General features: G+C 30.9%; 1 protein-coding gene across 2 annotated transcripts; it reads left to right on the top strand.

The window, feature by feature from the left end:
• LOC109336163 lies at positions 19,281-24,007 on the top strand. Of its 2 annotated transcripts, XM_019572596.1 has the most exons (6): positions 19,282-19,697; positions 19,945-20,245; positions 20,288-21,641; positions 22,358-22,771; positions 22,856-23,088; positions 23,578-24,007. In XM_019572596.1, exons 1-6 carry the CDS (start codon positions 19,564-19,566, stop codon positions 23,830-23,832), a joined length of 2,691 nt encoding a protein of 896 aa, XP_019428141.1. In that variant the 5' UTR covers positions 19,282-19,563; the 3' UTR covers positions 23,833-24,007. The 2 variants fall into 2 exon arrangements, with proteins under 2 accessions (XP_019428133.1, XP_019428141.1); XM_019572588.1 differs by having other exon boundaries at positions 19,281-19,697; positions 19,945-21,641.

Below are 25,761 nucleotides of genomic sequence, written 5' to 3'. Positions count from 1 at the left end.
ACAACATTCATGGACAGATCATCCCCTAACACATACATAATCAACACATATTCCCCAAATTTCATTTCAGTTGCAACATCTTCCTCATCGATCTGCATTTCTATCTCACCATCTACTATAGTCGGTGGAACAAAGCCAATCGATAGCCCATGATTAGGAACACTATTGAACATGGTTGTTGAACATTTTCTTCTTCCTCATCATGAGTTTCAATAGCAACAACACGAGAATCTGCCATATTCAGATGTACTAGGTTCTTCGACAGTGGAGATTGACTCGCGGGAGGAGATTCTGATTCCTCTATCCCCATTTATGTTACAATCTATTTCTCTCTCCTACTAAATCCTCCTACTAACTCTCCTACCAATCATTAATAATTAATCTAATCATTAATAATCACATGTCTCTTGTGAGTAAGAGAATTAGCAGGAGGATATAGTAGGAGGATATATCATTTTCCTTCTCAATAACTTTGATCACAGGTTCATATGAGGGAGCACATCCTGTCTCACACTGAGCGGTAATCCGGTACGTTTATGATCGGTCAAAAAAATATTAATAATTAAATTTTAACTTAAATATATTTTTTTGACCAATCACATGCACATGGGACATGGCACAAAGTGTAGGACAGTAAATGTGTATGTTCGTATGAGGAATTTTCGTATTACCATGTGACTTAGTTAGACTTTATGAAGTCAGACTTCTCTCGACATAACAATTATAGAAAAAAACATTGAAAAACCAAAAGACAAAGATATTTATATCCTTTAATTATATTAATAATATATTTTAATTATTTGGACAAGATTTAAAGCACATCAAAATAGTAAAAAAATATTTATTTTATCCATTTCATAACTTCTATTGATTGAGGTTAAAGAAGTATACATATTAAGAAATGATTAATGAATATTTTATTTTGATTAAAGCAATGAGAGAAGAAAAAATAAAATTATTAAGATAAATAAGTGATAGGTGAAAATGTTAATATCAATTTTTTTTAAATAAAAGAATTAGAAACTTTTTGTATTTCCACATTTATTTATATCCATCAAAACACTGCTATCAATATTTTTTTATTATCTATAAAATAATCTTCTACTATATAATTCACAATATCTCTCACCAATTAGATCAAATAATTTTTGCCACATCTTGTAATTTTACAAAATCACTTGTTTTTATTTGCTCGAAGAATGACTCTATTTATGAATATATAAATTCGGAAATTAACCAAGTTTTGAAAGTGTTTAATAGCCATAATTTTGAAAATAAATAAATACATAAAGGGGAATGTTAAGGAATATGTTAAGAGCACTAGTTAATTTATAAAATATGAACAATTTGATTGGAAAATGAACATTTTAAAGACATTAAAGTTTAAAATATGCACTTTTTAATACATTTCCCTTTTTATTTGTGAATTATAAATATAAATACAATATGATAAAGACAAAACATTTTTAGCATAATAAAAATGTTCTTATCTTACGTTCTCATGTCAAAGTGATAGTTTCTATTTTTTGAGTAACTTTAAATGCATTGTTTATATATTTGATTCTTTAACTAGTCATCATAAGTACTCTTTAACAAAACCCTGTGTAATAAGCCAAAAATACTGAAGTTTGTAATGGCAGCAATATTGAAGAGGGCGAAGTACATATCCCTCATTATATTCTTCCCTAATTCCCCACCGGTGCTTTCAAGCATTCTTGAGTAGAAGCAATGCTAAATCATCTTATACCAAAAATTCAGATCTCCCATGAGTTACACTTCTTTATCGTGTCACTTTCTCCTTTGTATTCATTCATTTTTTCTTTAACCTTTCCAAATTTCATATAAAAGTCATCTAAATAAACAAAAGTCAACATGGTCCAATCAAAAATTCACTTTCTTCGTTTTATATACTTCCTACCGATAATCATGTTGGCAGTGGTCCTTTCCTCCATTGATGAATTGTGTTAGTAATGTTTTTTTTTCCTATTTATTTCTGATGATATCTTTTATCTCATTGGATAATTATACCTACAAGCTTTGCAATTTATAACACATCTCAAATAATCATTTTTGTAGAGCTCATATTAACATTTGATTAATTCATTTTTAAAGGAATTACTTGTTATTTGCTTTAGGTGGCGTGTTAGAAAATATTTGGATCGATAGAAAATGATCTTATTTATAATTTAGTTAGTTATTAGTTATGTTTTGGATTGTTATTATGCATCGTAACAAATTTTGCTTATATAATAAATTTAGTTTATACAAATAGAACATGACATTTTACATTGAGATGACACTTATATATTCTCGTGTTAATCAGTAATCAAAATCTCTTTGCGTGTCTGTGCTTAGAAGGCAAGCAGCATGCTTGGCTGATTACAGTTTATATTATCATAACCGTTGTGTGAAACTGGTGGAGGCAGTGCCTTTGACTAATCTGTCACCTCTCTATATTGGTTTTGGTTCAATGAAACGCAAGTTTTGTCTGTTTATTTTATAAACTGCTAATGATAACCCCTATGAGATAAGATAATCAATGGACCATGACTATAGCCATTAATTAATAATGAGTATTACTAATGAGTGTGGCGAAACTTATTAAGGAAGTATAAATAAAAATTGTTAAAAAACTAAAGGGAAATTATATCAAATTCTACTACTTAAAGAAAAGAGACATATATCATAAAATGATAATTTATTTATTCATAATTGATTACAAATGACATATGTCACTTTTTAATAAATATAAAGATTTATAAGAAAATCTAATACTGGATATATATTACTCGAAACTAAATTCAACCATTATTTTAAGTATTTTTATTTCTTAGCACGTTATCAACACGGTAAGTCTCTCTAAGCTAAATATTTAACCTCTTGCATACGTTATGCAAGTCTTCTAAATATGATGTATCATGAAGTATTTATATGAACATGAATCATGGATTATCATTATATGTATATAAACATGTGGAACTTGTCTCAAATGACAAATTGGTTGATGAAATAATCAAATAGATTATCATAAAATAAGTATAAAAAATATTGTATCCACATATAGCTTGGTTGATATTAATACATTTATTGGCAAACTCAATTAAATTGGGTAATATGAAGGTTGTTTTGAGAATTGTTTAATGAAATTTAAATAAAGTAAAGTATTTGATGATAATGATTAGATTTCAATATTCATTCTTTAGTGGGGAGTTTGCTTCACTTTATAAAAAATATTACTGCTGTTAGGAATAATATATAGATGTATTTGTTTCAAGTTGTAAAAAACATTTCCTAGGTATAAAACTTTTGGAAAATATATTCTTATGTTTCAATGCTTTCTTATTCTTTTGGAATAGTTCGAGAATGTTTCATTTTCATATCTAAAAATTGTAACTTACCAATTGTAGCCATGTTTTATTCGCTTTCATTTTATTTAAATTTATATATTTATATTATATGTGTAGTGACAACATAGTAATGAAGGGATAATACTTGATTTTCATTTATGTAAATAATGATATCCCTTTTATCAATTCTATTTTTTAATTCTAGAGATGCTATATTCATTCTTCTAAAGCTCTTTATTTTTCCTCCATATGAAGTTAGTATAAGTAACTAAAATACATTTTCAATACTAAATATATACTAGATAAATAATCAAATAACAAGTTTTGGTTCTGTAGTTATATTGTAAATTTGTTGTCTTAGTTATATCACATCAAAGAAATGCTAATCTTGCTTTCTTAACTATAATGATAAATAGAATAACAATTTTAGAATATAATATGAGTATTTTGATAATTATATCTCATATTTCTACGAATATACATTATTAACAAACATGGTTTCAAGTTATTCTCATGAATGTCAATGAAGATTCACAAGAAATATAAATCTAAGTATATCTAAGTATAACATTAAAAATATAATTATCTTATGAATTTCTCAATCTCATTTCTTATCTATTTATGAATGCCTCAAGAAACGTGTCAACAATTGTGTTGTTTGCGTAGCTTATAACAATTATGAATAACACGAAATAATACTTACTCGTTGAATGAATGTAGTTATAGTATACGTTTTAAATCATAATTTGAGTGATCAAACCCAACAAGCATTAGTAAAATATTAGACAAGAAAAACAATGAAATAGTATTGCAAGCAAATCAAATAGGATACATCGAGTTTAAATAGTTACATCCAATCTAAAAAGAAGGGGTTTAACTTCTCATTCTCACGGAAACCAAGGCCTTCAACATAGTTACCATTCTTCTCTTATCAGCAAGTTATTGAAAGTTGTTCAATGTTTGCAATCCTAGTTTTTGTGTTGATTACAACATTCCGTCCACTTATTTATTCTAATTTCGGTGAACTTATATCTAATGATTCTGATTAGATTTATATGAAATTTGATTAGTTCGTCGGGCTTGAACTCTCTGTTATAAAATACTACGCAGTAAAAACTATTATAAAATTTGGTTACTATTTAACTAAATACATAGTATGAATGATATTTTATAAATTTCTAAAGTTAAAAGTATTTAATTATCCTCATTATTCAAAATTATTTTCACTGTTAGAGAATTTCTCCATCGGAAATCCATAGATTGAATGCGGAAGCCCTTATGGTGATGGCTTCGTTCCGATAACCGAATGTTTATGCCCATACATAAACCCATATGGAACGACCATGACCCAGCCGAAGAAACCCCAAATGAGTTCATGGTGAAGAAGAAGAAGAACATACTTTGTTGAGCCATTTCCGGAATCTCGAAGGTATGAGGGTGAGATGATCTTCCAGATGTTAGAACACCTTACGGTTTTGCTTATGCTTCTCTAGAGGGGAATGAGAAAGCTCTCTTGAGTTTTTCTTGATGGTGTGTTGTGTGTTGTGTTAGAGGAGAGGCATTATCCTCATGCCTTATGTGCCTTATGGATGAGTGGATAGTGTTATCCTATTCTGGATAACACTATTCTCATCCTACCTTATTCTCCTCCACCTTTACACTTGAAAACCTGTTGCTCTACAAATGGGGACCATAACCCATAAAAGTAACCCTGAAGTGGTTACTACTTTAGTTGCAATAATTCTGATTCAGTCCCTTCATCAAATCAGAAATTGTCTGAAGGTATCTACACTTATTATTATTTCATGACACATATGTCATTAGCCACCAAATTAATTACTGAAAATCATTTTATATTTTGGCTAATTACATAATGGCCATAACACAATTATAAAATTATATTTATGACCCATAAATTGTCAGAAATTCTAACATTAGCAACATACTAATTAGCAAGACTAGTTAGTAGTTAGTGAAGAACAAGATCTTTCGTATCATTTTCTTTTAAAAAAGCTAGTTTCCCAAAAACTAGACAAAAAAGTGTTAATATATTATATGAACACATGTAAATACTCGGTGCAGAGATCAATTCATCATTAAAAGCAAATATTTAATGGAAGTTTTTATCTATAAAAAATATGAATGATTTGAATATATCTTATTTATTATTTATTATCTTTATTAAATACTCTCGATACACTACAATTATTTTTCTTGATGAATTTTATGTGGTATTCCTTTTGAGTAAATTATTTGTTAAATTTTCTCCATTTAAATTATTTTTGGAGTTGCACTCTTTTGTATATAAAAAATTACTGTGATATTTTGAGGCCTAATTCACTCATCTTCAAACAAAGAAGTTTGAATAAAAATTTCACATCTACCTGTTAAGAATCTTCCATATGAGTGACGACCATAAAAACTTGGAAGATTCTATTAAGAAAAGCTTGTCTCTTTTACATTGTCTTCAGACTATTCTAATTTATTGCCTTCTAGCCATCATATTGATCTTAACATGAAATAATTTTGTTTTTCATCCATGCAAATTTGAATGATAGGTGTTTGATCAATGCATTTAGCATATTTTATTTTTATTGATTGATCCTCATAAATTATGGAAGGAATTCCTATCCAAGCGTCTATAAAGGACTTATTCCTATCAGGCGTCTATAAAAGACTGCACAAAATTAATGATATTTCATGGATAAATATATTTATTTTCAATATAGTTCTTGAATAACTATGTAGTTTGAATGTGTGATTAAATATCCATTTGATCTTGGTATAGCTTGGAAGAACGGTTGTTGAAAATATTGATGATTCTAAGAAGCCCAAAACAAAGACCAAAGACGTAAAGCTTCAAAACTTGATTAAATGAAGAATTTGTGTTTTTAGCTTATTTCAAAATTCTACTCCCCCTCCCCCTCCTCCATTAAATGGAGATAATTACCATTTGTGGTCAAGAGCCATGACCATGGCTCTAAAGTCCAAAACAAAACAAAATTCGTTGATGGAACCCTGCCCAAACCCTCTCCTCGTGATTAAATGTCTATTGCGTGGAACAAATGTAACAATCTGGTTGTGTCATGACTTAGTCAATCAATTGAATTATCCATAGTGCAAAGTATTTTATGGATGAAAAGTGCGCAAGAGATATGTAATGATTTGAGGGAAAGGTACCACCAAAGTGATATCTTCAGAATCTCAGAACTCATTGGAGAAATCCATTCAAGCAAGCAAGGCAGTGCATGAATTGATTGGTTCTTTACTCAAATAAATGGGTTATGACAACAACTTGACAATTACAAGCCAATTCCTCCTTGTTGTTGTGAAATCAAATGTCATTGTGCTTTCATACACACTCTCAAGAACTATAGCGAAAATGACTATATAATCTACTTTCTTAGAGGATTGAATTATCAATTCTCCTCAAACAGATTACAGATCAGGCTTATGGGTCCTCTTCCTCCCATCAACAAGGTTTTCTCCATTCTGGTCCAACAAAAAAGGCAGCTGCAATTCGAGGAGCTCAAATTTTTAGCAAATATGTCGAGTAAACCTATGAGACAAGACAAAGAGGTAGAGGGGGAGGGAGAGGATATAGAGGGACGACAATCAGCATATCCAATGTATAAGAAGATTTGGCACTTTATTATAGGTAGAAGGTAGAAAACCTGCACCTTCTATCGAAGAACTCGCCATACCATTGATACATGTTATAAGAAGCATGGATTCCCTCCAAGCAACTTAACAAATTCGAGCAACATCAATTATTACTCATAACAATGAACATATACACAATTGGATAAACAAAAAGATACTGTGAAGATGGCATTCAAGGATGAAAATCCAGATTCAGGCTATCTCTTTACACCAGCAAAACATAATGCTTTAAAGAATTTGATCCAAGAATGAATGAATTAGACCATCCGCAACACTAATCAAGTGAGCTCTATCTCTAACTCTATGCATACTTCAGATCAACACAACTCGGGTAAGCTCTTCCTTATCTTATCTCATTTCTCTAAGTCAAGTTGTTGGGTCCTTGACATAGGGACAACAAACCACGTCTATCACTCCCTCTCTTTTTACCAAAATTATAAGAGGATTAAGCCTCTTTCAATCACGCTACTCAATGACAATCATGTTACTGCCAACTATTCATGAACTGTAATGTTCACTGATGAACTTTACCTCACCAATGTGCTATATGTGCCCATTTTAAACTTCAATCTCATATCTATATCAATATTTGCCACCTCCTTAGCATGCACATTAAAATTTTCAACTATCATTGTCAAATTCAGGACTCACACTCCTCGAGAAAGATTGGTGCAACTAAGCTAAAAGGAGGATTGTATATGCTAATTGAACTCAGCAAGAATTATACTAAGCCACATAATGTAAATGCTTATACTTGCTATGATGATTATAATTTGTGACACTCTAGGCTAGGACACTTATCTCATAAGAAAATGATTACTATGCAAACTATTTTTCCTTTCATAAAATGCAATAAAGCCAAGATCCTTGTGACATCTACCACTAGGCAAAACAAAAGAGGTTGACTTACTCTACTAATATTTCTAAGTCTACCACTACTTTTGATTTAATTAACATGAACCTATCTTCACACCATCTACATTTGGTCATAAATATTTTCTCACCATTGTAGATTACAAAACCAGGTTCACCTAGATTTTATTTATGAAACAAATGAAAAAAGAACTCATCTTGTTAAAGGATTTGTCTCTTATGTTGAAACTCAGTTCAAATTAAAAATAAAAACCATTAGAAGTAACAATAGAAAGTAATTTCTAGTGAAATATTTATATCTTGAAAAGGGTATACAACAACATACTTGCTGTAATTAGAGCCTTGATTTTTCAATCTAATGTGCCTACATATTTTTGAAACTATGCTTTCTCATATGCTACACATTTGATTAATAGACTATCAACCATTTTCGTATCTAATAAATCTCCTTTTGAAGAGCTTCAAAAGACCTTACTTGATATCAGCAATTTAAAGATCTTTAGTAGCCTTTGTTATGCTTCTACATTAGTATCTTTTAAGATAAAACTTGACCCTAGATCTAGAAAATTTATTTTTCTAGGTTTCAAGCTTAGTACTAAAGGATTCGTTCTCCTAGATATAAAAACAAATGAGGTGTTCATATCTAGAAATGTTGCGTTCTTTAAACACATATTTCCCTTCTCTAACCAAGGATCAATTAGGACAGAAGCAAACCAAGCCTCCACCCCCATACGATCCCTACGAACGAAATTTACTTTTTCTCCTATTTCATACCTGAACCTGCAATGCCACCATTCATTGATACCACTAACCCTTCTCTCGACCAAACCTTAACACCTCAAACTACCACCATATCATAAGACATCAGCAGTCCTCACCATACTAGATGGTCTTAATGGATCAGAAAACCTCCCATATATTTGAAAGACTATCATTAGGCTTTAGTACATGAGTCTAACCCATCTAAGTCTCACATTAGATATCCTATTAGCAATACTCTTAGCTATGATCACCTATCACCCAATCAGAGACACTTCTCTTTGTCCATATCCATCAACCAAACCCCCATAGATTATTCTGAGGCTATAAAGTTTGACTGTTGCAGACAAGCCATCCAAATAGAATTGAATGCCTTAGCTAGAAACAACACATGGACTTTGACTCCCCTACCATATGATAAGAAATAAATAGCATGTAATTGGATTTTTAATATTAAACATCATGCTGATGGGTCCATAGAAAGATACAAAGCATGATTGGTTTCCAAAGGATACTCCAAGTGAAGGTGTAGATTACATGAACACTTTCAGTCTAATGGTTAAAATTAAAATAATAAGAGTTCTCTTATGCCTTGTTGCACTGCACAATTGGCACTTGTACCAATTGGACATCAATACAACTTTTCTCCACGGTGACCTTAAGGAAATTGTTTATATGAATATACCACTAGGGCTTCATAATACAGACCCCAAACTAGTCTTCAAATTACAAAAGTATATCTATAGCTTGAAGCAAGCAAGTAGACAATGACATGACAAGCTCACCAACAATTTAATACAAATTGGTTATACTAAGTCTTTTCTAATTACTCTCTTTTTGTTAAAAACGCAAACATTGGCTTCACAACCATCTTAGTTTATGTTGATGACTTAGTGTTGGCAGGAAATGACTTAGAATAGATAATTCATACTAAAACTGTCCTCAATGGCAAATTCAACATTAAGGATCTTGGAGAGTCGAAGTTCTTCCTAGTAATGGAGGTAGCAAGATCAAGACATGGAATAAGCCTATACTAGAGAAAATACACTTTAGATCTCCTCCAAGAAATTGGATTCCTTGGATCTAAACCAGCTTCCACATCCATGGAGACAATACCAAACTTCACTCTCAATCAGGGATTCCTCTTCAAGACATCACCTCTTATAGAAAATTAATGGGAAAGCTATTATATCTAACACATACACGACCATATATATCATTTGCAGTTGGTTCTCTAAGCCAGTACCTTGCATCCCCAACTGATTTACATCACAAAGTAGCAATTCGCATTCTTAGGTATCTTGACAGAGAATTTTCTTCTCAAGCAACAATGCCACGGTTATACAAGGTTATTTTGATTCAGATTGGGTAACATACTTGGATACAAGAAAGACTATAAGAGGGTGGTGTTTTTTCTTGGGGACTGCACTCATTTCATGGAAAATTAAGAAATAGAACATTGTCTTCATCAGGTCATCCTCAGAAGATGAATATAGAGCCGTTGCATTGGCTTCTTGTGAAGCACAATGGTTAATGTTTCTATTCAAAGATATTGGCATTTCACATCCCAAACTAGTAAGCATCTTCTACGACAACAATTTAGCATTACACATAGCTGCAAACTCGGTGTTTCATAAATGAACGAAGCACATCGAAATAGATTGCCACGTGGTTCGTGAAAGAGTGCAAAACAACACCATTTATCTTCTTCCCATTTCCACCTCACTTCAACTAGCTACATTTTCACCATATCACTTTCTTCATTACCTTTTCAAAGTATTATGTTCACACTTGGCATTATTGACATTCATGTACCAAGTTTGTGGGGATCTATTGAAAATATTGATGATTCTAAGAAGCCCAGAACAAAGCCCAAAGATCGAATGCTTCAAAACTTGATTAAATGAAGAATTTTCGTTTTTAGCAATATTTCAAAATTTTGTTTGGACAGTTATTAGTTTAGTTTCTCTTTCATAGGAAGTTTCTGTTTATTCTGTGTTAAAGTTAATACAGTTATTCATTCATTAAAAACCTCTTGTAATTAGCATAAGTAGGTGTCCTAGTGTAATTCAGATTTCATTCATTGACAATACAATCATTTGTCCTATCTTCTTTTATGAATTGAAAGATTCCAGTGTTCTTCTTCTTGTTTGCTGCATTATATTTTTCTCTATCACATTTTACTATTTCTCCATTTCTTTTCAACCATGGAGTTTCAACTTTCACAATGGCTGATAGAAAAGTCATCTATTTTTATATTTCTCACATATGCTCCTGAATAGCAAAATAATAAAAATGTTTCAAGAAATATTGGTGCATTCTTTTGATTGAACATTATATGACTTGTTGATTAAATATCACAAAGATCATCAAAAACATTGTGCCACATTGCCAGAAGTTAATGTCTATCGTATTATAATTTTATTGGTATGGAAGAGGTTATAAATAATATCAAACATAAGGTATCCATATTAATTCAGTTGTTCTAGCAGCAAGTGATATGTATTCTGACCTAGTACTTACTAAGAGCAGCAATTGGTTACTTCTAACACCATTAGGAAGTCACACTCCTCTCTATTATTGGAGAGAATAATAGATTTTTTAGTGTATTTTTAAGGTACAAATATAATATTTGTATAAGTTAAAGGGATAAAAGTGTCAATATCTTTTAGTTTTTCTATACATTTCCACTTAAGTGTCCTCTCTAACAATGAAGAAGAGTATGACTCACCATTGCGATATGATATTAGGTCGTAGTAAGGCACACAAGACTAAAGACCCAAAAGTTGATCTTTTATAATCAAGATCATTATCAAAATCAACATCACAAAATCAAAAGGAACTAATTTGATGGCTTTTATGATATGCATGAATAGGATTCTCTGTCCCAAAAGGATCATGTTTATATATCCCTATCCAATAGAATTACATTAAATAATATAAAATATTAGTTTATATTTTTATAATTTCTCTCCAATTAAATGACATATTTTTATTCGTTTGGGATACAAATGAGAACAACAATAGAAACGGGATATCTTCCTATGGTATGCATACCATATGTTTAAAGTAATTTAAAGTATTTTGCAAATACATGGATGTTCATTTGACACTTTTCCAATGTTCTTCAAGATGTTCACTCATAATCTGGCACACTTTATCTACACTAGAACATATAATGTCTAAAGATTGTAGCAAACTATAATGCTCCTACTATTTATCATTAAATTGATGGATGACTCATATAATATGACTTTAGCATCAAGAAATTTGGATTTATCAAGAACATTAGCAATGTCATTCTTCTCAGAAATGTAAAGAGCCATTTGAAAGTTTTTGGGCCTGTATACCTAGAAAATAGGACAAAAATCCAAGATCTTTAAGATCAAATACCTTATTGAGATCATGAATTAACTGAGTATAATAGTAGATAAAGAGTGACCAGTAACAATTATATCATCAAAATAAACTAAAACATAAAGACATATAAATTACGAGTGCTCTTGACAAACAGATATGGATTAATTAGCATTTGCTAGTTGAAAAATCAAACTGATAAAAGTGGTGGCTAATTTCTCAAACCACTTTAAACCGTATAGTGCTTTAGTTAATTCTCATACCCCAAGACTTATTGCCTAACTCAAAGCCTGCATGTTGGACCATGTATACTTCTTCATACAGATCCCTATTTAAGAAGTTATTGTTGACATTTATTATTGACATTAATTTGATAAATTGGTAACTTAGATCGAAGACTAATGTGAGAACTAAACTAATAATAATAGATAGCCTAGTGATTTGTTAAAAGGTTTGAGTATAGTCAAATCTAGCTTGATGGTGAAAGCCCTTGGCTTCAAGCATGTCTTTATATTCCTGGAACCATAAGGATTTTCTTTAACACTGAATACTCACTTGCTAGTAATCACCTCTCTATAAGGTGGAGGAAGGACTAAATTCCATGTATTGTTAGCAATTCCATTTGCATACTCCTTTTCCATTGTAGCATAATCCAATTAAAATCATTCAAATCTCGCTCAACAATTGTAGGAATTGGATGGGCAAGATAGACTTTTGGATTGAAAATGTCAATTTTGTTTCTAGTTACCAAAGAATGAGTACACTGAATTGGTGGAGCTGGAATAATAGGATCAGATAGGTGAAGAATCCTAATATTGAGGTGAGTTATGTGATAAAGAGGAGGAAGATGCATGTAAAATGGATAAGACAAGGATCGTGAGAACTCACTAGTTCAAAATTCGCAACAAGAACTTCTAGCATTAGACTTTTGGTTTGGCTAACCAAATTTTGTGTCTCAAGTTTTAAAACTCAAGTTTCTTTGTTTCTTAGGAATGACATTTTAATATAGAAATATTAGGTACCAGTAACATAATACACCTATAAAGGGGGTTGAATAGGTGTCGCAGTTCTCAAATACCGCTTTTGGCACCAAAGCCCTTATTCTGAAAACACACAGTTAATCGATTAAAGCAATGTCTTAATCGATTAAGTCGCACAAAATAGACAGTTGTTGAATGGCTTGATTGTACAACCACTCACCGATTATACAGAAATGATACAGCAGATATATTTGAACAGAATTAATCTTTATATGGCAGAATCACAGTATTCAAATTATCAGCTAAAATAGACAATTAAAACAACTTGAAAAAATAAAGAGATAAGGGTAAGAAACAGCATGCAACAAAGATTTTATACTGGTTCGTTTTGCGGTCCACTGCAAAACTACATCAAGTCCTCCCCTTTCAATCTCGGGAGATTTTCTTTAGTAAAATTGAAACAAATGTATATTACATACACACTTCCAATTACAAGACCTTAAATGCTACCTTCTTGAATTCTCAGAACCCCTACCTTGGCTTGACTACACTAATCGCCTATGAAAACCTTTCCTACGATCTAGCCCCAACCAAGATAAAATGATGAACACATTTAATCACATGCAATTGGATGACATTTTAATCTCTAAGCATGATATTATCTCACACTATCTCACATGCAATTCTTTCTGCCTATATGACATATAATGAACCCGAAAATGTGCAACTTAGCAATTCTAAAAATGAATGAATAAATGTATTAAGCATGGTGTAAAATCACAGTTTATATTGAAAAGTTGTTAGACGCCCAGTTAGTCGATTAAGTGTCCTTTTAATCGATTAACGGGTTGTTGAGAATAACTAAATTATGTTTTTTAGTTATTTGTTAAAATTGATTAAAACTGATTTCACGTTAATCGATTAACGCTTTGCTTAATCGATTAACTGACATATTTTCAGCTAAGAGATTAAATGGTAAACTACCTATATGTTATGTTTATCAACTATACATGTTTTACCATTATGTTATGCCTAAGATGCACAAATAACATGTATGATTAATGCATGATTAATGCATGAACATATAATAATCTAGATGACATATCTCATATAAATGATATGATAGTTTTAAGGACTTGTGAGATTTGCATCTAGGTTTACCTAACCTAGACTCAATAACTAAGACACATATCTAAGACTATTAATTATTAATGATTACTGTATTTATGACACTAGTCTAGACATGAAGCTCTTGAGTCCTTGACATATTGATTTGTTGAGTTATCTTTAAGCTTTCACTAATTCCTTGTCTTCATCAAAACATAGGAAGCTAATAGTGTTATCTTGACACTTTGCACTTTCAAGAAATACATCATTTCAATATTATTTATAATATTATCAGTTTTTATATAAAATAAAATAAAATTAATTGATCTCGAGTTGTCTACCAATCTTTACTCATCTTCAATAAGTCTTGAAATAATGATAACAAAATGACAACTCATGCATATTGATTCATTTAAATCATTTTTTGGTTCCAACCTTATATCTTTAGCAACAACTAACCCAAGTGTTGAGGATCAAATAAAGTATATTGAGTTTGACTTTGAGTTTATAAGTTCTTATGGACCTTATTGTTTTGCTACAATATGCACAATAATTTTTAAGGAGATAAGAGTAAATTACACCAACATTCATTGACATTTAACTTGATTACATTTATTTCTCATTCTTTGTTCAAAAGATTACACTCATCTCCTTTGTAGGTGTAATAAGTATAATGTAGTATATAAATTAGAGGAGATTTGTATAGATTCAAAAAATGGAATGATTATTTGTGTAATTTCATTAAAACATAACGGATGTCAGTGTAATTTATTTTATTTTTTTAAACATTTTTTTTATAAAAATACTAATTACTAATATTAAGGATTATTCAATCCTTATTATAAAGCATGAATAATGTTAAAATTTTATAATAATTTTATTATACTACAACAAATAATTTGTTAACAATTAATGTTTTATGTTTTAATAATTTTGGAAATGATATAATACACAAACTAAGATGTTAATAATTTGTAAGTTTTAAATAACTTATTCATTTATAACAGTGTCATGATAAGATGGCATAACGTGTGATTAACTGGGTGAGACTTTTGATAGAAATGCTAAACCCCAAATTCAAGTAAAGGAAAAACTTATTCTAATAAATTGAACTTAATTTTTTAAATAATCATTTTCCACTTATACCTTCCTCTATCATGATAGACTTGCTTACCATCGAGTCACGTTTTTCATGAATAAAATTATTGTTTGTGTGATCAAATAGGTAAGAATTTCCCATCTTGAAGTTGTATAAGCAAATAGTTAAGAGATAGAATTGATAAAAAAATGTGAAACTTTAATTCAAGTTACTACAAAAATTGTCTAACAGAAATAAAATGAATTTAAAATCTTAACTAGTTAGATGATTCACTTTTAATTATATATCTTCATCTACCATAATAGTTTTCCTTACCACTTAGTCATCATTTTCCCAAATTAAATGATTGTTGAAGCCATGAAGTTTGAATTTTGTATGCTCTAAAGATGACACGCACCACCAACCAAAAACACCGTCCAAACTCGAGAAGATGACGAAAACCGGCGTGAAAGAAAAACATGAATAATGCCATAAAAATACGCGTGAACCCTAAATATTCCATCCAAGTCACTCCTTTTCAGTCACTACCACACTCACATAAAGAAGTATCTATAATTAAGAGCCACTAAATTAAATCTTTCCTTCACTATTTGTATTAAAACATCATGATAGATTAAAATATTAAAGATTTAATTTTTATGAGCAATATTTATTAGAAAAAATAAGGAATCACATTGGAAGGGATTAACTCCTTAACTAAAACACAAGGCGGAAAACGCAAGGCGGAAAAAATTGCATTATTGTTGAAGTGTGTATTCATTGCAGGTGGCATAGACTTTTCATGAAGTTATTATACGCCATATATATTCCTTCTTGACGTTACAAAGAGCTTTATATTAACGGGTAACACATCCCCTACGAAATAACCCTTTGCCTGCAATTAATTATGAAAATTTGACAAAGATATCTTTGCTCAAATTAGCAATAATTAGCTAATTTCAGCTTTCTTTTATATTAGTAAAATATTGCAAAATGTATACAAAAATACAAATACCCTTATTGATCTTAAGTCTTGGTAAAACAGCAAAAGTGGAGTTGCTGCAATAACTCAGGTGTTTCAGCAGGCAACTAATGCTCTCTTGAAAAGTGGGTTGGTCAATATAATAATGATACAAGGTGAGTAAAATTATCTAAACCTTCATTTGTTAAAAGGTGCCGGAGTTACATACCCGGAAAGGAATTTGTTTCTTATTTAAATGGTGAGAGATATCATTTGTAGTACCAAAAAATTTTATCTCCTAAACTTTGGAATCCATTTAATAAATAAAGAATGATTTAATTAAAGAAAAAATTCAGTAGAGTCAATACAATGTTCTAAAGCTGTTATGTTATCTGATGGCATGTTCTTATGAGACTTTACAAGAAAAGCACTTTTTGTTAAAATAATGGTAGAGCCATTAAATAATTTTTTTGACTAATCAAGAAGTATGAGAGAAAATCATGAATGAGAAAATGGAAACGTTCTATATTGAATTGAGTTACAAAGAATAAGGGAATCACCCTTTATATACTAAAATGTCTAACTAATAACTAACTAGTTAATTGATAATTAAACTCTTAATCGATTAACGAAAACAATATTACAACTAACAAACTGAAATCAACTTACAACTTTAACATCCCCTCAAGTTGGAATGTGTCAAGCATTCCAAGCTTGAAATGATTGTGTTGAACACCACACATACTCTAATACCTCCCCTTGCTGGTGAGCGAATCTTCGTCTCCCAGTCTTGAAATCTGAACGTGAAGCAATACTGACGTTTAACCACCATTTGACAGAAGCAATTTCACCCCATGCTTAACCATTTTTTTATAGAAGCAAACCAATCATAACGCATGAAAGAGAGAAATAAGATGGACCTTAATTTTGATCCTTATATGTTGCTTTAATGAGGAAAAACTTATACACTATAATGTTGTGTGCTTAATAATAGAGGGGTAAAGAAACTAGAGTAATGAAGAAATAAGAAATAATTGGGGATAAATGATAAAGAATAAAAAAAAAGTGAAGTAATTCTTGTTGTCATTGAGAAACCAGTGGCGGATCTTCAAGAAATGTTTAGGAGGGGCAAGAATATAAGATTAATTAACTAAATATATTGATAATTGTTTAAAATTTTGAAAAAAAACATTTCAATTCTAAATAATAATTAACAATTAAAGATGTTAAAGAAAAATGTACATTAATTTAAGGTGTGACTCTTCGTTAAAGACTTTGACTCATCAATGATTAAATTAAGGGTAAAATTTTTAGCTATTTAGTTTTCAATATAAATCACCATGTTGTCTACAAAAAATTCATCTTCTATTTTACTACATAGTTTTGTTTTAATTTATTGTCTTCGTTGCTGAAAATAATATTCCTCTAGTAGCTAAACCACAATAGCTAAGATAAGAGAATAACTTATCAAACAAATAATATATATTTACTTGCCCATATCGTTAATGTTCAAATTAATTCAGAGATGGTTGAGAGTTTCTATTTTCTTAAACATGAATGACTAACAATATTAACAATAAAACATTAAAATCAACATATCAAATAATTCACCTCTTACTCGCATTGAAATTAATATGGTAAATTTTTTGCATAAAATTATATATATTATCAATATTAAATGTTTTATAAAAATCTATAGAATCTTAAGACTTTTGTTGCAAATTTGACAACGATAATATTTATCGTATAATATATTTTATAAGTATAAAATCATTATGAAATTAAACAAAGTAATAATATTATAAACAATATTAACATCTACATATATAAAGAACTTTATCTATTACATATAGTTTTTAGAAGGACTATATAAATTGCAGTTTAAAAAAAAGTAAAAAAATATTTAAAAAAATTTGAAAAAAAAATTGAGGGGGGCAGTTGCCCCCACCTGTCTCCACTAACTTCCGCCCCTGTGAGAAATTGTTCAAGAATCATTTTTGTAAGGATAATTCTTACATATGCAAGAAGCAAGCAATCTGCTAAGTGCAACCGACATTCATGCATTTACATGTTTGAAGTACTAAAGGCTATCATCTTACATTGTTCATCCAAAGCTAAAAGTTGAGTTTCTTTCTTGGAGCAATAAGAACTCGAAAGACCGCAAAATACCAGGGTGATTTGATGAACAGTAGTGGATAATTGCAAAATACATTTTCTCAACTGGGTTCTTTAACAAAGTGAATTCGATAAGAATTAAATACCAAGGGTGGATCTTGATACATATTTTCACATGATCAAATCAGTTACCAACTTCCATACACCATCATCTAAATCACCTCTACGAATGTGAAACCAACCTTTTTTGAGAGCCATGAATGAAATGATGATTCTTTGTTGAATCTTGGAATGATAGAAGTATAAGTAGAAGCCGTCAAAACAATAATTATTGTTCTGATACCATGCTAAAATAATGGTAGAGCCATTAAAGAAATCTTCTTAACTAACCAAGAAGTATGAGAGAAAATTATGAATGAGAAAATGAAAACTTTCTATATTGAATTGAGTTACAATGAATAAGAGAATCACCATTTATATACTACAATGTCTAACTAATAATTAACTAGTTAATCGATTAATTAAACTCTTAATTGATTTACGAAAACAATATTACAACTAACAAACTGAAATCGACTAACAACTTTAACATTTTTTTATTTTTAATATGATATTAAATAATATATATATATATATAAGAGTTTGTTGTTTTGGTAAGATATTCACCTATAAATCGAAAGACAACTTACTAAATTAAGAGAAAAGTTAAGGTAGGAGTCTCAATTTTTAATGTAATTATATATAATTACTATATCATTTACCATTTATTAATTGATTGAATATAAATTCTGAATAAAATAGTAATAGAATATAAAATTTATATACTATTAGTCCATTTTTTTTTTCTGTCTAAAAAGTAATATATCATTATAAAAGTACCATTTCCTTTAGTTTTTTTTAAAGGATTCCACTGTTTAATATGACACTGGATCCTAATTCCTAAATTCAATTTAAGCAATAAAACAAGACATAGAACTTCCTTCAAGTTGAGCACAGGGTCCACTTCAAAGTCTGTAAAACGTGTCAACAAGAAATACTACACGTACAGCGTACCATAATAACAACACACCTATTAATTGTCATGAAACCAAATCAAACCATTTTTTTCATTAATTGTTCAAAAAACTCGCACGTTGGTTTCTTTCCTTTGTATTATTCTGCACATTCTGGCAAGTTTCCACTGATTTCGCTCTCAGTGCAAGTTTCCACTGATTTCGCTCTCAGTGCAAGTTTGGTGATATTAGAGTCTACTATGATCCCACAATGAATTCTTTGATATAAAGAAATGAAGAAGTTTATAGAATTGTAGGTTGGTGATCATTTATGGCTATGGGTACCAAGAGCTTTGTGAACGATTTTGTTTACGTTAATATGTTGTGGGCATTTGGTTCTCTTCGTGTTTTCATATGCAACTATATGCTCTATTCATTAGGATTGATACTCAGATACTTCTTCAGGTTTGTGATTTTGCTTATTGGATTTTGAGTTGTTTTGTTTGATATATCGGGCTATCTTCTCGCCCTATCAGTAAGGAATCAATCCCTTTTCGCGATGCGGGTTGCCCTGAGGCTCCCACCTCCCAGTAATAGAACCTTAAATCTTCTGGAGTATCTGGATTATCTAGGGATCCAGTTGGTTGATTTTGAGTTGTTTTGAGTGCATGGGAAGTTGAGTAATGCTTTATTTTCATTATTTTGATTTCAGGTTTCTTAAGGTAGCAGATGCAGAAAAAGAGCTACTTAAACCGCAATCAGAAGCTGATGAATGTGAGAGAAACATTGAGATTGATGGGTTCAGAGAGGAATTGGCAAATTTCCTGTTTTGGAGAGGGGATGTTGATGATGGTCTTCAAGGTAGTGGAGAAAGAGAAGAAGATACAGAAAGTTCAGTTTTTTTGGTGAGTTTTTCTGATGTTCCTGAAGATAGTGAGAAACTAGAAGGAGAAAAAGAGTGCTTAGTTTTTAAGAAGATCCACTCTGATATTCATGAAGGTATTCAGAAAACAGAGATACATACAAAGTACTCTGTTTCAAAGGAGAATATTCATGAAGATGGTGGATCTAGTTACATGGAGATTGTATCTGTTAATGCTGTTTTTCATGAAGATGGAGAGAAAAGTAGAGAAGAAAATGAAGGCTTTGTTTTCGTGGAGACTTACTCTGATGTTCATCAAGATGGTAAAATAATAATTGATGAAGATGAAGCAAAGAGTTCTGTTTTCAAAGAGAAAGGCTCTGCTGATCAACCTGATAGTATCAGTATTGAACAAGAAGAAACTGGTGAACCATTTTCTACTGAGAGTGAGTATAATGTTCATGAAGATGGCAAAAATATAGAAGAGGGTGAAACAGAGAACTCTGTTTTTATTCATTGTTGCTCTGATGTGAATGAAGGTAATAAGAAAATAGAAGAAAATGAAGAGGGGACAGTTTTTGTGGAGACAGAAACTGCAACAACCACAAGTATGTATCAATATATGTCAGGAAAAGATATCATAAGTGGGTTCATAGAAGAACCAACAGCTATGAGATTCAGCTTTAGAGAAATTTTCATGGGTCCAGGTATTTCATCAGTTTCTAATAATGCATGTGCCAGCACTAACATTATTCCTAATAAAGTATTTTCAGAGCTTGATACAGAGAAACTTGTTCAATTCGAGAGCGAGGCGTTTGGTGAAACTGATTCATCAGATGATGAAGATAACTTTCCTTCCAATGAACACTCTGTTGAGTCTGATTCTGACTCAGAATCATCTACCTCCAGTGGCCTAATATGGGGAAATGGGAACAATTTTGAGGATTCATTTGCGTATCAGTTTCTGGCGAGTAATGAAGGATTTGAATCCGAACTTTTGAAGCAGATAATGGGAGAGGACAAATTTGAGGCAGAGGAAAAACAACTTTCATGTGGTGGGAAAGTTTCAGCTGAAGATGGGTATATAGAAATGGAAGGTGGTGTGAAGGATTTGAAGTCCTCGGATGCTGATAGCTTTGGTAACAAAGATCAAAACGAAGGCTCATGCAATGAAGAAAAGGTGTGCAGGAACGAGAAAAGTGAAGAAACTAGGTGGGAGAAGGAACTGTATGAATCAGAATGTGATGAGGAAAATGAAGACAACTTTGAATGGGAGCATGATGATTTAGTAGAACAGTTGAAAATAGAATTAAAGAATGCAAGACAAGGAGGACTCGCCACAATTTTCGAGGAAGAGGACGAGGAGGTGGAAGAGGAGGCTCTAGAAGTAGAGTCCCCCAAAGTGGTTGAAGATTTAAAGCCACTGAATATTGAAGAGAAGCTTGAATACAAGGATCAAATTGATGAAATTGAAAATGTGTACATGAGCTATGCAGAGAAGATGAGGAAACTGGATATTATGAATTACCAAACTATGCATGCATTAGGTGAGAATCAAATATTAATTTCCATTTCTATGTTTAACTGTTGCATTAGAACATTTTGAATTTCAGCAATTTCAATGTAGTTGTTGGTAAGATTTTCAGCATGTTGTTTAAAGATCAAAACATGAACTATTTTTCACACTTCCAAAACAACATATTTGAGTTTTTTCTGATATAATTTCTTTATCTTTTCTTGCACATATCAATTTTTTCCCTCAATTTTTTGTCACATTAAATCTTGTTGGAGATTCTTTGAGATAACTCTTCAATTCATGTATCTTGAGTTGGTGGGTCATTATCTATCACCAACCTGTAATATTTTGCTAATTGTGTTCACATAAAGCTACTTGTATCAGGTTTGTTTTGTAATGATAACTTCAAAGATAGTGAATAGTGACTAGTCTACATCATTAATTTTCAATTCCTTTTATTAAAGAAAAAAACATTATCTAGCAATTTTTTCCCTTTTGTTCATATGTCTACTTTAAACATTAAAGACAGAAAAATATCAGTGATTAAGATTGGTTATCCTTTCTAGAGTATGATAGCTTTCAATAAAGTTGAAGGAATCTTCAAATACATTACATTTGGGTTATGATTGGGTTTGGTTTCTTTTATAATGCTCTAATCTCTAAGCAAATAAGGCTTGTTTATTTAGCAACAGACAAATTTAGACTTTGTTTTTTCTTCTTACTCACCTACTTTTTCATCAATTGTAGGTCTTCTTCAACTAAAAGACCCTCTTAAATTAGTTTCAATACAAAAATCCACTATCCCTGGTGCTAAACCTGTAATCACTCAGAATTTGTGGCCACGAAAAGCATCGAAGAACACATCTGACCCATTACTTAAGATTGTTAATGAGCTGCATAGAGACTTGGAATTGGTCTATGTGGGTCAGATTTGCCTCTCTTGGGAAATCCTATGTTGGCAACACAAGAAAGCCCAAGAGTTACAAGAATTGCATTCACAAGGGTGCAAGTATAATCATGTTGCTAGTGAGTTCCAACTTTTTCAAGTTCTCTTGAATAGGTTCATAGAGAATGAGCCATTTCAACAAGGTAATAGGATTCAGAATTATGTCATGAACCGTTGTGTGATTCGCAACCTGCTCCAAGTTCCGGCCATTAAAGGTGAACATAATGAATCATAATTTAGTTCTTTTACATAGTGCAACCTTAACTGAGATGTTATTTTTTGTGGTGATTGCTTTACAGATGATAGTATGAAAGATAAGAATATAACTAAAGGGGATGAAAAGGATGATGCTATTTCAAGTGGAAGGTTGGTAGATATCATCAAAGAATCAATGAGTGTGTTTTGGGAATTTGTCAGAGCAGATAAAGATTATGGGAATGTGATCCTTAAAGGTTATCAGCAGATTGGACTTGATCTTAAAGACCCTGCAACTTCATGTCTTCTAGTGGATATTAGAACCCAACTACAAAAGGTATGTTTTCTAAGGATTTGTTTGCAAGTTGGGTTTTAGAAGCAAAAGAAAGGAAAAGAAAGGTTTGAAGATCATGAAATACACTTATGAGACGACTCTGAAGCCTTCCATTTCCCTTCTAAAATTAAATTCGCAAACAAACCCTAAAGTGACAAGATTTGATGCTTTTCCTAACAATTATAAAGATATTTTACTTAAGAAAATAATTTTTCCTAAGTTTGAAATTAAAAGATAAGGTAAACTACTAATATAGAAATTTGTTTATCATATGACGTATTAACCTATTTCTATCATTATTTTAGGTTTTTATTTTACCGAATTATCATTGTTTAACCAGAAGTCTGAAATTGGAATCTCAACTCTCAATAATCACCCTAAAAGTGAAAACAATGTTGACATTTTTGTAATTGAAAATCACACACTAGCTACTTTTGGTTAGCACATTTAGCATTTAGTTGCTTACTATCTTGAGTTACATGCATATTGCAGAAGGAGAGAAAGCTCAAGGATATAGTGAGAAGTGGGAATTGCATAGTAAGGAAGTTCCAAAAGCACCATGAGGATCAACTTGATCATGAGCAGATGGTTGCTCAGGTTGGGTTGAAATTGATTTCAAGGGTGTTGAACATGTCAAAATTGAGAAAAGAACAAGTAATATGGTGTCATGAAAAGTTACATAAAATCACGTTTTTGACCAGGAAGATAGTTCAGGTGGAACCTTCTTTTTTGCTTTTTCCATGTTGATTCAGTCAGGGCATTTATTCTCAGATATAGAGATACTTTTCTACATATTCACATACTAGAGATTGCACAGAAATTGGACTCATTTGATCATAAAAACTCAGTATGTATATATCAGCTTCTTCTTTATACACCATGGTTATCTAATAAATGGTAAGCTCATACTAAGTTGTGGTGTTAAATTCATATCCACTGTTGATTACAGGTTTGGCTAATTCAAGATAAAACTCTTTGACTCATGTTATGAAGTTCTGCATTGAGCATAATTTTTTTACTCAATTTGCCCCTTCATTTGTTTGCAATACTTCTATTCTATGTTACAAAAATAATTATGTGGCCATTAGCACTGAAGTATGTTGACTTACATTTCATACTTCTTAAAAAAATTATTTTCTAAATCTAGCCTTGTTAGATATTTTCCTTTCAACAAAGTCAATTATTTTGTTATTGTAGTGCTGAAAAGTAGTTCAACTTAGGAAGTAATTTGTTTTTGTTTTTTACTCTGTACCAAAAAAATTAATTAGTTACAACGAATTCATATTCAGAACATTTAAAACATCCAAAAAAATGCTTCATTGCTTAGTGGGCCGATTATCATATTCTCTCATAGCATATTTATTGTCTCATTTTTTGTACTACTATATATACCATTATTTCTGTTTAGTTGAAAATCTTATTTAAGTTAAAATTGCAATTATTAAATATTTTTCTAGTTAATCATACATCCTATCACGTATAATGACACAAAACATTGATACAAGAGATGTGCTCCCTAGAAGAGAATATTACCGGTATTCAACCTAAATACAAAAGAATTAACAAAGACATCTAATACAAGCAAGCAAATTCATATACCTATTAGTCTGCAAATGAAATATTAAACCCTTATACTATTAAACCAATGACAAGCACACACTTTAATTAAATCAAATATATGCAACACACCTAAATTACCATTCCTAAAAATATAAGCATTTCGAGTCAATCATAATGACTATGTTATAGAGAGTTAGATTATCATCCCAAACTTGCGCTACTTTTTATTTTGAAAGAGACGTCTAAAATTTATGAATTTTTTAGTGAGAGACACTATATTTATAAACTAGTCATCCATCCACCTAGCTACTAGATTCCACATAACCATTGACTGACTGCAACAAAAAAGACATGACAAACATTTTCTCCATAAAGCCACAAAAGGAACACATTAAATTGGCCTAAACGCCCCTTTCCACAAGATTATTTTTTGTATATAATCTATTTAAAAGAAACTATCATTTAAAAGCCAATAACTTTTTGGCACTTTAATCTTCCACAAATGCTTGAAAATAGTAGTTCATGCAAAAAACTAACTTGAAGATGTGGTAACAACCAAGAATATGAAAACTTTGATGAGAATATTCCACAACCATCCCTCATCCACCTCCAAGCAAATTCCAAATCGAAGTGCCATTTAACGAAGACCCACGTTCATATATTAACTTATATTTATCAGTAGATATAACATAAATAGAAGGAAATGTTGACACCTTTCTTATTGAATATATGGATGTGTCAAATTATATTTTATATACTTTATAAAGGAAATATTTATCTAATACGCAACTTGCATTTTAAAGTCATGCGCATGAATCTAAATCAAATTTAAATGTTAATTTATTCTCGATGATGAGTCTATTATGTAAAATTAACTTTTACATATGAACTTATAGTGTTATCGTCTAGCTATGAGTTTTTACTATTATTGTTGCAATAAACTGTCTAATAGGTTGGATGAAATTGATATATGAATAAAAAACTCCTTTGTCATAGTCGATTTAGCTAGGGCAAAATAAATCAACATAAAACTCCATCCCCAATAACGATTTTGGGTATTAAAAAAAATTAAAAACCCAAACCGCATTCCCTACTAAGATTTTGATTATGCAATTA

This window comes from Lupinus angustifolius, chromosome LG02 (genome assembly GCF_001865875.1).
Source record: "Lupinus angustifolius cultivar Tanjil chromosome LG02, LupAngTanjil_v1.0, whole genome shotgun sequence".
NCBI lineage: Eukaryota > Viridiplantae > Streptophyta > Magnoliopsida > Fabales > Fabaceae > Lupinus > Lupinus angustifolius.
This window is presented reverse-complemented; position numbering and strand designations above follow the sequence as displayed.